Source organism: Theropithecus gelada, chromosome 19 (genome assembly GCF_003255815.1).
Source record: "Theropithecus gelada isolate Dixy chromosome 19, Tgel_1.0, whole genome shotgun sequence".
In the NCBI taxonomy this organism is placed as follows: domain Eukaryota; kingdom Metazoa; phylum Chordata; class Mammalia; order Primates; family Cercopithecidae; genus Theropithecus; species Theropithecus gelada.
Window position 1 is genome coordinate 32,972,190 of NC_037687.1, and position 17,066 is coordinate 32,989,255.

At 41.0% G+C, this 17,066-nt stretch overlaps 1 protein-coding gene across 1 annotated transcript in view; it reads left to right on the forward strand.

The window, feature by feature from the left end:
- Positions 1–10,503, forward strand: part of NLRP4 (NLR family pyrin domain containing 4) — a 43,392-nt gene extending 32,889 nt beyond the window's left edge. Inside the window, exons 8-10 of the mRNA XM_025367675.1 lie at positions 5,519–5,689; positions 7,150–7,320; positions 10,122–10,503. Of these exons, the coding sequence (XP_025223460.1) occupies positions 5,519–5,689; positions 7,150–7,320; positions 10,122–10,239 (460 nt within the window). The 3' untranslated portion in view covers positions 10,240–10,503. The remainder of the gene's footprint in view (positions 1–5,518; positions 5,690–7,149; positions 7,321–10,121) is intronic.
- The last annotated feature ends 6,563 nt before the right edge of the window (positions 10,504–17,066 follow it).

Here is a 17,066-nt window from a genome sequence, read left to right on the forward strand (position 1 = left end):
CCAAAACTGTCAGATACAATATTAAGAAAAAATTTAAAAGCATCTAGAAGCTAAACAGAAATATTCTTTTTTTTTTTTTTTTTTTTTTTTTGAGGCAGAGTCTCACTCTGTCACCCAGGCTGGAGTGCAGTGGTGCGATCTTGGCTCACTGCAAGCTCTGCCTCCCGGGTTCCCGCCATTCTCCTGCCTCAGCCTCCCGAGTAGCTGGACTACAGGTGTCTGCCACCACACCCAGCTAATTTTTTTGTATTTTTAGTAGAGACAGGGTTTCACCGTGTTAGCCAGGATAGTCTAGATATACTGACCTCGTGATCCACCCACCTCAGCCTCCCAAAGTGCTGGGATTACAGGTGTACCCAGCTTAAACAGAAATATTCTAAAGTAGCAGGCTAAGTAGATAGCACTTAAGGCTCTCCAAAAATCCTTAAGACATATTTAAAAAAAACACAACATAACCTTAAACTAGTACTGAAGCCGACACCTGAAAGAAACAAGAGCAAATCGCCTCTGGAGGTAGGTAATAGGATGACATGATCCTTGACCTTGGCTTATTCCTAAAAGGAATTTTTAAGGTCAGTAAATACCACACAGTTAAAATAACCCAAACCACAAGGAAATAAAGCACATTGAGCCAAGGACAAGTCAAAATACAAACACCTACCAAACTTTATCTAATTATCTATAAAGCAATTATACTTACTATGTTTACAGAAACATAACCAGTTTGAATCTTAGGGATTAAACGAGCAAATAATACAACTAGAAATTAGAATAACCGAATATATGGAGTTGAATAGTAGATTAGACATAATCAAAGAAAAAGTAAAATGGAATATAGGTTATGATTACCTAGAAAGCAGCATGCAAACAGAAAAATAGGTAAACTTAGAGTTAGCTTATAAGACTTAGATGATTAAGACATTCTAACACACTTACTGGGAATCCCAGAAAGATAAAATATTTTAAGGCTAAAATTTTTCTGTAACTGATGAAAGATTCTATAGTTCAGATTCAAGCATCCAAATAAGTGCTTAACAGGATAAATAGTGGAGAAACTGCAGAACACCCGATATAAAGATGTTGGCCTGGAAAGGTTTAACAAGGGGCTGGGAGCTGGCGGAAATGATCTACAAGAAAGGATAGACAGACTTGGGTGAAGAGTAACAGTGGAAACCAGAGGGCAGTACAGGGAGATATTCAATACGGTGGGGAGAGGGGAGGGTGGATTGTCAACCTAGAATTCTATAGCCACCAAAAACTATCGAGAACGAGGATAAAACACCTTTTCAAATAAATTCCAATTTCTTACCACCAGATCCTTCCTAAAAGTAATTCTAAAGACTGTTTCTTAGACGAAGTTAATCATTCCAGATGGAAGAGAGACAGAGCAAAGGAAGTGGTAGATGTCTGGATAAATCTAAACAAAATGTGGTTTGTGTATAAAAATAATACAGTCTTGAAGATTTAATAGAAAAAGTATATAACCGCCATAACAAAGTATAAAGGGGTAGATTAAAGTGAATACTCAAATTAGCAGAAAAGAGGAGACAGAATGATTAAAAATACCCAATCCAAAAAAGAGGAAACAAAAATTGAAGGAACAGATAAGAAAATATAAAACAAGATATATATTTGAATTCAAATATACTAGTAATTAGATATAAACAGATGAAATGTCTCAGCTAAAAAAAATTACCATATTAAAACATAACTAATGTTTATAAGTTTCTTATTAAAACGTAAGCTTGTGGTTGTACAACATTGTGAACTGTAGTAAATGCCACTGAACTGTTCACTTAAATATAGTTAATCTCATGTAAATTTTACCTCAATAAAACGATGAAAATGATAGGAAAAAAGACCTTGCAAATATTAAACCAAAGGAAGCTGATGAAACTGTATGAATCAGACAAAATAGAATTTGAGACAAAGTATCATCCGATTCATTATTTGGTTCCTGCTAATTTTTAAATTATCTTCTTACTCAATTGAACTTTAAATTTTTTTTTTTTTTTTTTTTTTTTTTTTTTTTTTTTTTTTTTTTTTTGAGACGGAGTCTCGCTCTGTCGCCCAGGCTGGAGTGCTGTGGCCGGATCTCAGCTCACTGCAAGCTCCGCCTCCCGGGTTCCCGCCATTCTCCTGCCTCAGGCTCCCGAGTAGCTGGGACTACAGGCGCCGCTACCTCGCCCGGCTAGTTTTTTGTATTTTTAGTAGAGACGGGGTTTCACCGTGTTAGCCAGGATGGTCTCGATCTCCTGACCTCGTGATCCGCCCGTCTCGGCCTCCCAAAGTGCTGGGATTACAGGCTTGAGCCACCGCGCCCGGCCTAACTTTAAATTTTATGAGGTGAACATAATTACTTCCCATATGCAGTCCAGGAATCCAAGGAGAGAAATCATAATGGAAATTAGAATGTATGTTGAAATGAAAAGAGAATATACTTTGCAACAAACTCAGATGGAGCTGTAGTACGTGTATATATTTTGAAAGGAATCTAAAGAATAATGAACTTAAGGGTTTTTTTTTTTTCATGGTAAAATAAACCCCCTAAAGGACAGAAGGAAATAAAAATAAGGACAGAAACTAATTAAACGAAAATCCCAATGGAAAAGATGAGAAACCTGCAAGGTGGTGCTTTGCAAAACCAATATTTGTTAATGCCGTCCTATAGAATATAATGCAAGCCACACATGTAATATTAAATTTTCAAGTAGTCATATTAAAAGTGAAAGTAAATATTTGAAACTGATTTTAATAATATAGTTTATTTAGCCATATATCAAACTTCAATATGTAATTCATATATCACTTCAATATGTAATCAGTACAAAAAATGACTAATGAGATTTTACTTTTTTTGTATTAACTCTTTAAGATTCACTGTTTTATACTATGGCACATCTAGATTCAGACAAGCTACATTCCAAGTGCACAGTGGTCACACGTGGCTGGCTATCACGTTGAACAGCGCAGGTGTATACCAAGAATGGGCAAAGAAACGTTTCTACAAATGCTACCGATATTAAAAAGATTCAATATGAGCAACTTTACACAATAAACTTGAAAATTTAGGTATTTTCAAGACTCAATAAGCTTCTAAAATAAATGTACTCAAGAGAAAAATGTATCAATCAAATCTTTTTATGTAGAAAATTTTAGGCTTAGAAGCTTTCACTGGTGATTCTTACCAGATTTTCAAAGAATAAATAATTCCACTCTTAGAAATCAACTTTTTCAGGATCAGAAGAGAAGAAACTCCAGCTTTTTTTGTGACTAGCATAATCTTAATGCCAGAAACCAATGAGAATTTTCTCAGTTGTAATACAATCCTTACAATGCTTGTAAGAAAGCAGAATTAAAGGCTAGTGTCGTTCATGAAATGCAAAAGCACTAAACAGAATATTAGCAAGCAGAATCCATAAATGTATTAAAAGAATAAACATAATAACTAAGTTGGGCTTATCCCCAAAATGTAAAGTTGCTTTAACATTAAAAAGATTAGTAAAAAAATCAATGTAAATCACTTTACCGGTTAAAAATAAAAATCATGATCTAAAATGCAGAAAAGTTTGAATTAAAACATATAACTCTTGAAAAATTATTTGGGAACTTCTTTGATAATCTAAAGAATATGTTCAAAAAAATCTAAAACAAACCTTTGTCTAATGATAGAAAAGCTTTCTCTTCAATATCAAGAAAAAGATAAGAATGGTGGCTATAATCACTTCTAGTTAACAATGTCCTGAAAATCTTAGCAAATGCTTCAGGGTAAGAAAAACACTAAACCTGTAATCCTTGAAGAAACACCTAAGTCTATACAGATGATTTGAATGTACATAGAAACATCCAAGAAAATCTATAGCTAAATTATCAGAATTAGAGTCTAACAAGCTTGCTTGAAACAATATATCAAAAATAGTTACCGATATATCAACAAGAAGTAATAAGCTAGTAGAATTAAAGTACCATTTACAGTAACATAAAAAAGAAATTACCTAGAAATAGCTACTGTGATATATGTGAGACTTTTGCAGAGAATATGTACAAATTATGGCATAAAACAATGTTATATTCAAAGATTGAAATATTCAACATCTAAAAAGTCAGTTCTCCTTAAGTTGAATTCATTTGCTTTCATGAAATCCCAGTGAAAATGCCATATTTTTGTTTGGGGATTGAATTGAACCTGAAAAGTAAATTTTACAGTGTGTATGGAATTTGCAAGAGGCCAGTAATACCTAAGAAACACCTAAAATATAAAAAGTAGGGCCGGGTGCGGTGACTCATGCCTGTAATCCCAGCACTTTGGGAGGCTGAGGCGGGTGGATCACCTGAGGTCAGGAGTTCGAGACCAGCCTGGCCAACATGGTGAAACCCCATCTCTACTTTAAAAAAAAAAAAAAAAAAAATTAGCTGGGTATGGTGGTGGGCGCCTGTAATCCCAGTTACTCAGGAGGCTGAGGCAGGAGAATCACCTGAACCCGGGAGGCAGAGGTTGCAGTGAGCCGAGATCATGCCGTTGCATTCCAGCCTGGACAACAAGAGTGAAACTCCAGCTCAAATTAAAATAAATAATGTAGGAGCCCTTGCTCTAAATGTATCAAGACTTTCTAACGTTTTAGAAATTAAAGTATGAGATTCACACAGGGATAAGCAGATAGACCAGAGACACAGAATAGAGATCTCAGAAACAGACTGATCCACGTGTGTTCAGATGTTGCATCGTGGAATAGTTTATCACTGGTGCAGAGAGAGGAGAGACCTTCAATGAACGATGCTGAGGCAATTCCAGTTGTCCCTCCATATCTGCAGGAGGTTGGCTACAGATTTCCTCTGAGGATTCCAAAATCTGCAGATGCTCAAGGTCCTTATGTAAAATGGCATGGTGTTTGTTTTGAGATAGTCTCTCACTTCGTTGCCCAGGCTGGAGTCCAGTGGTGCCATCTCAGCTCACTGCAACCTCTGCCTCCCAAGTTCAAGTGATTCTCCCACCTCAGACTCCTGGGTAGCTGGGACTACAGGCACACACCACCATGCTCAGCTAATTTTCTGTATTATTATTATTAATTTTTTTTTAGTAGAGATGGGGTTTCACCATGTTGGCCAGGCTGGTCTCGAACTTCTGACCTCAGGTGATCCGCCCGCCTCGGCCTCCCAAAGTGCTGGGATTACAGGTGTGAGCCACCGTGCCTGGCCCATAGTGTTTGCATATAATGTATAGGCATCTTCCTATAATACTGTAAATCATCTCTAAGTTACCAGGATAGGTAATACAATGTAAATGCTGTGTGAAGAGTTGTTATACTCTATTGGTTTTTTCATTTGTATTATTTATTGTTGTGTTATTGTTTTAATTCTTGAATAATTTCCATCTGCCTGTAGTTGAATCTGTGGATGTGGAGGACTGATGGTACCTATCCACATGAATGACAAAGGCTGTCATGCTTTGGTGTCTCTTTTCCTGATATTAGACCGAGGTGTGATAGCCTTGAAGCATGGTACCCTTACTCTTTTGCAGTTTGGTAAAATGTTTTATCACTGTTGCCTGCTGTGAAGACCTCGCCTCCGCTCTCATCAGCAATCAAAACCTGAAGATTCTGCAAATTGGGTGCAATGAAATCGGAGACATGGGCGTGAAGCTGTTGTGTGGGGCTCTGACGCATCCGAATTGCTGCTTAGAGGTTCTTGGGTGGGTATTGCCAAACTCCTGGTTATATTTTCATGAGTGGCAAAGATGGAGAGTGGATGGGAAGAAAGAGAAAGAGGAAAACTCCAACAGGACCACATAGCAGTTAGCCGTGGTTGCCTAATGAACCAGTGTGAAACTTGAGGGCTTAAGGCAATGAGCAGTTAGATTGCTGCTGGCTCTGCTTGTCTGGGCATCGCTGACCTCAGCCAGGTGTGCTTAGGGAGCTGGTTAGCTGAGGGACTGGCTGCTTTGGGTTGACCTTGCTATATGGTATGGAGGTTGACTGGCTGGGCTGGCTGTCCCCTTGGGGATGACAGGTGTAACTGAGCTAGTCATCTAACTGGTTGGTCTGGGCTCGTTGACATGGCATCTGTATCAGTTTGCCAGGGTTTAAAAAGTACTATGGACTGGGTGGCTTAGATAACAAATTTATCATTTCACGGTTATGGAGGCTGAAAGTCTGAGATCAAGCTGTCAGCAGAGTTGGCTCCTTCTGAAGACCATGAGGGAGAATCTGCTCCAGGCCCTTCTCCTTGTCTTGTCGATGACTGTCTGTCTTCTCCCTGTGTCTTCATGTTCTCTTCCCTCTATGTGTGTGTGTACAAATTTCCTCTTACGAGAACACCAGTCATATGACTAGGGCCCCCCCGCACAGTGTCCTCATTTTAGCTTAATTGCCTCTAGAAAGACCTTGTATCCAAATATGATTACATTTTGGGGTATTGGGGGTTAGGACTTCAACATATACATTTTGGCAGGGACAAAATTGAGCCCATAGCATCTCAGCAGTTCAGGAGATGAAGTATAGAAAACATCTGAGATCACCAGGTGTGATGGTTTATTCCTGTCATCCCAGCGCTATCGAAGGCTGAGGCAGGCCAGTAGCTTGAGTTTAGGAGCTCAAGACCAGCCTGGGCAACATGGTGAAACCCCGTCTCCACAAATATTAGCCAGGCGTGGTGCATGCCTGTAGCCCCAGCTACTCAGGAGGCTGAGGCAGGAAAATTGCTAGAACCCAGGAGGTCAAGGCTGCAGTGAGCCATGATCATGCCACTGCACTCCAGCTGGGATGACAGAGACCCCATCTCCAAAGAAAAGTATCCAAGATGGTGGCTCAGAACTCTCCTAACCTTGCTTCCATTGTGTTATATTATCCAAATCAAGGTATGAAGCTGGCTCAGATGTTATATTATCCAAAGCAAGGTATGAAGCCAGAAATACTCTCTTAGTGGAATGAGCTGCAAAGTCACACTGCTGTCAGCAGGGCTACGGAGAAGAATGGACAGTCATGGCCACTTTCACCACCTACCCACAGACACATGATCTGATGTCGTAAACACTGGGCTGTGAGATATTGCACTTGAGGCAATGGGGTGTGCCTCAGCTAGACGTCTAGCTCACATCCCATCCTACCTCCACCCTGAGGTTGGGGTCACTTCTTATGTGTCTTTTTATTGCAGATTGGAAGAATGTGGGTTAACGAGCACCTGTTGTAAGGATCTCGCGTCTGTTCTCACCAGCAGTAAGACCCTGCAGCAGCTCAACCTGACCTTGAACGCCTTGGACTACGCAGGGGTGGTTGTGCTCTGTGAGGCCCTGAGACACCCAGAGTGTGCCCTGCAGGTGCTCGGGTGAGCTGGGGTCTGTTGTGCTCTATGGGCTAAGAAGGGATTGGCTGGGACCTGCAGTATTATCACATTGCATTTAAAGTGCAAATGATATTCCTTGTCTCAGGGTTGTTGCAGGAGTAAGAACCAAGCAGGTGAGTATAAAACTCTGACCACAGTAAGTGGTGAATGGTGAGTGCCCAACGAATGGAAGCACTTGTGGAGTGGCCTCATTGTCTGGGGTAACACTCGAGGTTCGTTGTCCCGGGGTCGTGGAGATCCAAGGACGCAGACACACGAAGAGTGAGGTTAAGAGAAGTTTAATAGGCAAAAGAAAGAAGAGCTGTCTGCTACAGAAAGGGGTCTCAGAAAAATGGGTTGCAGGATCCATGGTGAAACGCAGAGAGTTTTAAACATGAGCTGGTGGGGAGGTGGTGTCTGATCGACATAGGGCATGAAAAACTGTTTACGACCAGGTGTGCTATTGGCATAGGGTGTGAATCTCTGGCAGCGCCCACCCCAGTCTTTTTATTAAGCAGGCAGGTTCTCTGCCTGAGCTGTACCATGTTGCCCATTTTTTTCTTACTGTGCCCATGCTAATAAAAAAGGGAAGATGGTCCTTTCATGGTGAACAGGCCTGACCCCCAGGTAGCTCTGTTCACTGGCACAGCTGCTGGCATTCCCCCCCTGCCCCCCGTGCAATCTTCCAGCTCCCTTATTTATGTTTGCAGCTCAATCTTTCAGGATGTTCTTTGTTAGAAAAGAAATGATTTCTAGGGCTGCTTTTTGTTAGAAGGGAAGCTCTGCTGAGGACTCTTTGACCCTCACTATCTGCCTAAATAATTTTTTACCTCCAGTATCACTTGTTACTATTATAATACAAATTCTGATACATAAATATTTATATTTTAAATATTTGTAAATACAATTTATATGTATATTTGTAAGTATAACATTCATAAATATAAACAATTTTATATAAACATAATTTATATTTTTTGTTATATTTATAATTACATATAATCCCACAAACATTATTTTACTAGATAACAATAGAATCCTTAACACTTATTTTTCTCATTCGTTTTCCCCTACTGTTTTCAAACCAATATGAGATGAAGGCAATCATAGGCAGTTATTACTAGGCTGTTCATTTCCAGAAAAGGGAAATATAATGGGTTAAAACTGTTATAACTCTAACACTAAAGAACATTCACTGATTTTTTTTTTTCCCCCTTTTGTGAAGATAGTTTTGTTTTCTTGAAGTCTATCTTTTTAAATCTCCACCTGGAAAGGCTGAGTGCTCAACATTATTTCCTTTTCTTTCTTTCTTTCTTTTTTTTTTTTTTTTTTTTTTTTGAGACAGAGTTTTGCTTTTGTTGCCCAGGCTGGAGTGCAATGGCTCGATCTCAGCTTGCTGCAACCTCCACCTCCTGGGTTCAAGCGATTCTCCTGCCTCAGCCTCCTGAGTAGCTGGGATTACAAGCAGGGGCCAACCATGCCTGGCTAACTTTTTGTATTTTTAGTAGAGATGGGGTTTCTCCACGTTGGTCAGGCTGGTCTCGAACTCCCGACCTCAGGTGATCTGCCCACCTTGGCCTCCCAAAATGCTGGGATTACAGGCGTGAGCCACCACACCTGGCTCTTTCTCATTTTAATGTTTGCTAAAGATTCAGAATGTAGACTACCAAAGTAGACACGTGATTAAGGGGAAGGACTCAAATTGTCTGCGTTCTGAGTCATGGAGGTCTACGTTTGTCTTCCAGCCTCGCCACGTTTGACCCTGTAACCCAGGGCAAGGCATTTGTCCTCTTTGATTATCAGCCTCCTAGCTACAAAATAGGGGTGATTATTTGGCATGGTAATTATGAAAGTATGCATCAGATAATGTGATAAATAGGACAGAACTCAGTAAGTGAGTTTTCATCTTCCTCCAGCCCCGGACCATAGATCATCTCACAAAGATGTATATTAAGATACATAGTTGCACTAAAGAACATAGCTTACCCCTCTAGTGTGGGACAGTTGCATGCAAACAGCTGCCAAATGGAGACAAGAGGTATTATCCATGGTGATACTTAATCCTTCTGTGTGATTCATAGCAATGATACAATGTATGGGGGCTCCAGAAACAGTTGACTTGAATTTGTATCCAGACTACCACTATCTGGTTTTGTGACCTTTTAACATTGTTTATCCTCATTGTCTTCATCCCAAGTTAGGACAATTATGCTACCTCATAAGGCAGTTATGAAAATTTAATGAGACATGCATGTAAAAGTCTTAGCAGAGGGCCAGGACCCAGGTACTCAGATAATGGAAACTATTAATTTATCTTTGAAAAAAATAGCTTTAGGCTTTCTCCCTAACGCTCACTGACTTCTTGTTGCAAATCCAAATGTTGATGTGGAGTTCATGCTCTCTCTAACCAATTCTGGACACTTACTTCTGTCCAGTGACATGTTGGAGCCAGCTCCTACAAGCTGGTGAGAGCCACTTGTGTGTGTACCTGTCTTTTGTAACTCTGTTTAGTGACGACAAGTGGGCAGCTTGAAATTGGCCATGATTGGTGTGGAGAATTTACACCACAGAAATTGGCAAAGCTATAAATTGGGACTTTTAAAATTTATTTGTTTGTTTTCTGGCGATCCAGGGGTAACATTTATCAGCATACCGCTGCATTTGATGTGTATGTCTTTCCTCTTGGAGGTAACACCAGAGTTTTCTGGGCTTGTCCTGGGATGAATTAGGGAGAAAGATGAGCTGCAGAAAAGGGGAAAAAAATATGTGGATTAAAAATAGAACCTTTTAAAATATTTTACCAGGCTGAGAAAAACTGATTTTGATGAGGAAACCCAGGCACTTCTGATGGCTGAGGAAGAGAGAAATCCTAATCTGACCATCACAGACGACTGTGACACAGTTACAAGGGTAGAAAAATGATTGCGAGGAACCTGGGCTCTGACTCGAACACCTGCAAAGGACGGGGACTGGGGCCCTATGTGACGGTGCACCCAGGAGGTACAGATCATTGACACTCTGAGTCGTGAGATCTCTGGCACCCCATTTATAGATTTTATATGATATATGTGGTTTTTATTTGCTCTGTGGCCTTGGACGAGCCACTGAAAGGCCTTCATGGTCTCTCGGTCTCACAAGGACATCTTAACCCCTTAATAAAGTGTTACATTTCCAAACATTGGAAAATCTTTTTTTGCCTTATTTGTGTACATTTAAGGGGTTTCAGTACGTGTTTTGTTACACGTATATATTGTGTGGTAAAATCTAGGCTTTTGGTATACCTATCACACAGATGGTATACATTGTACCCATTAGGTCATTTCTCACCCTGCACCTCCCTCTCACCCTCCTGAGCCTCCGATGTCTACTATTCCACACTTTTTTTTTTTTGAGATGGAGTTTCACTCTTGTTGCCCAGGCTGGAGTGCAATGGCATGATCATGGCTCACTGCAACCTCCGCCTCCTGGGTTCTAGCAATTCTCCTGCCTCAGCCTCCTGCGTAGTTGGGATTACAGACATGGGCCACCACGCCTGGCTCATTTTGAATTTTTTTTTAAGTAGAGACAGGGTCTCTCCATGTTGGTCAGGCTGGTCTTGAACTCCCAACCTCAGGTGACCCGCCTGCCTCAGCCTTTCACAGTGGTGGGATTACAGGCATGAGCCACTGTACCCGGCCACTCTATGTATTATGTAGCTCTCACATACAAGTAAGAACATGCATTATTTGACTTAGTTTCTGAGTTATCTCACTTAAGATCATGGCTTCCAGTTCCATCCATGTTGCTGCTAAAGACATTTTATTCTTTTTATGGCTGAATAGGATTCCATTGTATATAAATCATGTTCTCTTGATCCACTCATCTGCTGGTGGACACTTATGTTGATCCCAGGACTTAGCTATTGTGAAGAGTGCTTCAGTAAATACATGGATGCAGGTATCTTTTTAGTATGATTTCTCTTGCTTTGGGTAGAACTTGGTAGTGAGGTTGCCGGACAAAATGGTAGTTCTATGTTTAATTCTTTGGGAAATCTCTATACTGCCTGGAAAATCTTGAAACAGTGTTTGCTACTGGTGAACGCCTGGCATAGGAGTGCAGGTTGAAGAAACTCTGGCCCCCTCCCCATGCTGACTTGGAAAGACGCTGGCCACACTGAAAGCACTAGAAAGGCTGGTCTGACTTGGGCACCCTTCGTTCTGGCGGTCCTACTAGGATTCCAGCTTGGGCTCTTGATCTGTTCTTGCCTGAGGAAAGCACCTCTTTTATTGGTACATAATAGTGGTATGTATTTTGGGGTTCATGTGAATGTTTGGGTAATTTCCATGGCATTGCTAATATTACCTCTCCTCGTGGTCTTTGCCTCTCATTCTTCCCCAGACTCCCCTCTGGCTCTCCTTTCCTCACTGGGCCTCTTGAGTTCTGAGGCTACCCTGTCTCACCTCCCATTGAATAAAGATCTCTTGGGAGTGGGAGCTGAAAGGAAATTTTAGGAGTGGGGATATTTCACTTCCGAACTTTTTTTTTTTTTTAAATATGCTGAGTTTTTTTAAATTAAGTTCTAGGGTACATGTGCACAATGTGCAGATTTGTTACATATGTATACATGTGCCATGTTGGTGTGCTGCACTCATTAACTCATCATTTACACGAGGTATATCTCCTAATGCTAAACCTCCCCCCACCCCACGACAGGCCCCGGTGTGTGATGTTCCCCTTCCTGTGTCCAAGTGATGTCATTGTTCAATTCCCACCTGTGAGTGAGAACATGTGGTATTTGGTTTTCTGTTCTTGAGATAGTTTGCTGAGAATGGTGGTTTCCAGCTGCATCCATGTCCCTACAAAGGACACAAACTTTTTTTTTTTTTTGAGACCGAGTCTTGCTCTGCCATCCAGGCTTGGAGTGCAGTGGCGCAATCTTTGCTCACTGCAACCTCTGCTTCTCAGGTTCAAGCAATTCTCGTGTCTCAGCCTCCTGAGTAGCTGGGATTACAAGCGTGTCCCACCGTGCCTGGCTAATTTTTGTATTTTTAGTAGAGACGGGATTTCACCATGTTGGTCAGGCTGGTCTTGATCTCCCGACCTCGTGATCCACCCGCCTTGGCCTCCCAAAGTGCTGGGATTACAGGTGTGAGCCACTGCACCTGACCTCATTTCTGAACTTCTATGCCACTGATTTAGGAGTGAAGATTGAGAATATCAGCAACCTTGAATATCCATCAATGGATGAATGGATAAATAAAATGTGGCATAAAATGAAATACTGAGTCTTCAAAAGCAAGGACATTCTGATATGACACAACATAGATGAACCTTGAGGACATTATGCTAAATGAAACAAGCCAGTCACAAAAGAACAAATACCATATATTCTTCTATGAGGTACTTACAGTAGTCAAATTCATAGAGGCAAAAAGTAAAATGGTGGTTACCAGAGGCCAGGGGAAGGAGGAGAAAATAGTTATTTAATGAGTAGAGTTTGTTTTGCAAGATGGAAAAGTTCTGGAGATGGATGGTGGTGATGGTTGTACAATGAGTGTGCTCAGTGTCACAGGGATGTACACTTTAAATGGGTTACAATGGCAAACTTTGTTCTGCATGTTTTACCACAATAAAAAAAAAAGGGGGGGAGGCCAGGTGCAGTGGCTCATGCCTGTATTCCTAGCACTTTGGGAGACCGAGGCAAGTGGATCACCTGAGGTCGGGAGTTCAAGACCAGCCTGACCAATGTGGAAAAACTGTATTAAAAATACAAAAAATTAGTCAGGCGTGGTGGTGCATGCTTGTAATCCCAGCTACTTGGGAGGCCGAGGCAGGAGAATCGCTTGAACCCAGGAGATGGAGGTTGCAGTGGGCAGAGATTGTGCCATTGCACTCCAGCCTGGGCAACAAGAGCTAAACTCCATCTCAATAAAAAAGTGTGGAAAGAAAAATAAGGGAAAGAAACAGGAAAATTTGGAAAGTCATTTAGTCTGTCATCTGTAAACTGGTGATGATTAAGGACTTCCCATCTGGGTGAGATAGATGTGATAAAATATAAAAGCAGCTTGAAGAACCAAATAACCTATTCTCCCAGCTACCTTAATTAGGTTCATGAGATGTCCATTTCCACCCCCAGAAGGAACTCATTAACACTTTCCTCCTAACAGTTTTCCCTCCACTGAAAGTAGAGGTCAGAAAAGAGGGAGAAGGAAGCGCTGACAGAACAAGCAGTGAGCTGCCAGGCACAGTGGCTCACGCCTGTAATCCCAGCACTTCAGGAGGCTGAGTCAGGAGGATCACTTGAGCCCAGGAGTTAGAGACCAGCTTGGGCAACATAGCGAGACCCTACCTCTACTATATATATATATACACACACATATATATATATATATTTATATATAATAATATATATTATTATATATAATTATATATAGTATAGGTATTATATATAATATATAAACATATAAATATATATTATATAAATATTTATAAATTTATATATAATTATATATTATATATTATGTATATATTTATATATTATATATTATATATAAATTATGTTATATATAATATATAAAATATATAAATTACATATTAATATATAATATATAATTATATATTGATATATAAATTTATATTATAAAAATCTATAAACTATAAATATAACTATATATACTATATATAATATAGTATATAAATATATTTTATAATTATAATATAAAATTATATAAATAATATATATATAGTAGAGGTAGGGTCTTGCTATGTTGCCCAAGCTGGTTATATATATAATATTATATATAATATTATATATACACATATATTTTTAATTATCTGGGCATGGTGACTCATGCCTGTGGTCCCAGCTACTCAGGAGGCCAGGGAAGGAGGATCACTTGAGCCTGGGACGTTGAGGCTGCAGTGAGCCATGGTCACATCACTACACTCTAGTCTGTGTGACACAGCAAAACACTGTCTGAAAAACGTTTTTTTTAATCACAAAAAAGAGGTACCGAGCTATAATAAGTCTAAGTTACAAGTAAAGAATCTTAGTGACAGAACTGAAGGAGATAATTCACCTAAGAGCTATTAATACATAGACAGGTGCTTACCGCACACTGAATATTTTATATGTGTTTTAATTCTTGCAAAATCTCTGAGGTTGATGTTATAAGACCCTTCTTGTGAGGGGAAAAATTGGCTTAAAGGGTACAAGTAACTGCTACCAAGCTAAATATCTACCACTGTGGCTGCCCTCACCCTGGGAATCCTTTTCCACCCAAGTGTCCTCCATTCCTGGAATTGCATCTCTGTCTCTTCTTCAAAGGATCTCCTGGGCTGTTTCAGCATCTACCACCTCTCTGTCTCTTATCACCTGCGCTATGCACCAAGCTTGACTCACCTCAGTCACACACTAGTCCTGGGCACATCTAGCCAAGCTTTTAACATTGCATGGTAGGCTGGGTGCGGCAGCTCACGCCTGTAATCCCAGCACTTTGGGAGGCCGAGTCGGGTGGATTACGAGGTCAGGAGTTCGAGACCAGCCTGGCCAACATGGTGAAACCCCATCTCTACTAAAAATACAAAAATTAGCCAGGACACGGTGGCACGCACCCATAGTCCCAATTACTCAGGAGGCTGAGGCAGGAGAATGGCTTGAACCCGGGAGGTGGAGGTTGCAGCGAGCCAAGATTGCGCCATTGCACTCCAGCCTGGGCAACAGAGTGAGACTGTCTGCAAAAAAAAAAAAAAAAAAAGGCAAGGTGGTGGGTAAGTGAGGAAGTGAGTGTCGAAAAAGACAGCAAGCACCGTGGGTAAAAGGAGTGGGAGGAAAGGTGAGTGAAGCTGGAGACAAATAATCCTTCTACCTTCCTCATAAACAGAGGCTTGAAGTTAGACAATTGGTCACAAGCTAATTGGTCTGTCTTGGTTCATGGGCTTCATAATTTGAAGGCAGCTTAGAAAAAAAAAGTTCAGCAGTCAAGGTACACTGGAATCCCTTCTATCTCATCTCTTCTCTTTTCCTGAACCACCAATTACCCGTTCCAGACAGGCAAGACCTATTATGGACCCCCTGAGTCCTACAAAGTAACATTGGCCTGACTGTACAGTGGCTTTGAAATCATCTGACTACTGTAAAAAAATGTTGCTTTAAGATACTTTGATGTAACTGAATTCAAAGACAAACTTAGAAACTGTAGAATAACAACAACAAAAATCCCTAAATACAAAATTTAGTAATTGAGTAGATTAAATATGATTGACTTATTGAGTATTGATTACTGAGAATTTGTGGATCAAGCATTAAACAGAGGATATCCCTGTGTTTTGTTGAGATGAAGTCTCGCTCTGTCACCAGGCTGGAGTGCAGTGGCACGGTCTCAGCTCACTGCAACCTCTGCCTCTTGGGTTCAAGCAATTCTCTTGCCTCAGCCTCCTGAGTAGCTGGGACTACAGGTGCCTGCCACCATGCCCAGCTAATTTTTGTGTTTTCAGTAGAGACGAGGTTTTACCATGTTGGCCAGGATGGTCTCGATCTCTTGACCTTGTTATCTGCCCACCACGGCCTCCCAAAATAGCTGAGATTACAGGCATGAACCACTGCACCCAGCCATCCCTGTTTTGTTTTTGTTTTGTTTTTTCTCTGAGACAGTCTCGCTCTGTCACCAGGCTGGAGTGCAGTGGCACGATGTCTGCTTATTGCAACCTCTACCTCCCGGGTTCAAGCAATTCCCCTGCTTCAACCTCCTGAGTAAGTGGGACTACAGGCACATACCACCACACCTGGCTAATTTTTTTTTTGTATTTTTTGTATTTTAGTAGAAATAGGGTTTTACCATGTTGGCCAGGATGGTCTCAATCTCCTGACCTCGTGATCTGCCTGCCCTGGACTCAAAGTGCTGGGATTACAGGTGTGAGCCACTGCACCCAGCCCATCCCTGTTATTTTTAAAGAAACAATCGCGAAATCTTGGGATAGTCTTTATCTTGTCAGATTATCAGAAATAACATGGTTGGCCAGGTGTGGTAGCTCACGCCTGTAATCCCAGCACTTTGGGAGACCAAGGCTGGAGGATCGGTTGAACTCAGGAGTTTGAGAGCAGCCTGGGCAACATGGCAAAACCCCATCTCTACTAAAAAAAAAAAAAAAAGAAAAATACATGGTGACACACACCTGTAGTCCCAGCTACTCGGGAGGCTGAAGTGGCAGGATCTGTTGAGCCTGGGAGGCAGAGGTTGCAGTGAGACAAGATGGTGCCACTGCACTCCAGCCTGGGTGACAGAGTGAGACCCTATCTCAAAAAAGAAAAATCAATGCAGAGTCTAATACTTCTTGGGGGAATCAATAAGTGAAAATAAAAGCATATTAGGAGTTCTGGATGTCTATGTGACTTAATCCCAGTATAATAATTATGGAATTATAAATATATCGATCCTACTTCTCAATCCATGAGAATTAAGGCTTTGGGCTTTCCTGAGGTATTTTTATATCCTTTGCTTTATTGAATTCTCTCAACACCTCCAAGAATTAAAAACATACCAAGGAGGACATAGTCAAGACTGAAGGCACAGCCAACTTATGACCAGACAATATTAGACTAGGATTCCAGACCTGGGTGTGTAATGAGCCTGCCTCCCACAACCGTGACAAAGCCTCCTGCAGGGAACAGCTCAATTGTCCCCACAAATGGTGACATCAGAGTGACACACAGGCCAGGATGTCCTGGTGGCGTTCCCCCAAGATCCGTGGTCAAGCCACGTGATATCCGA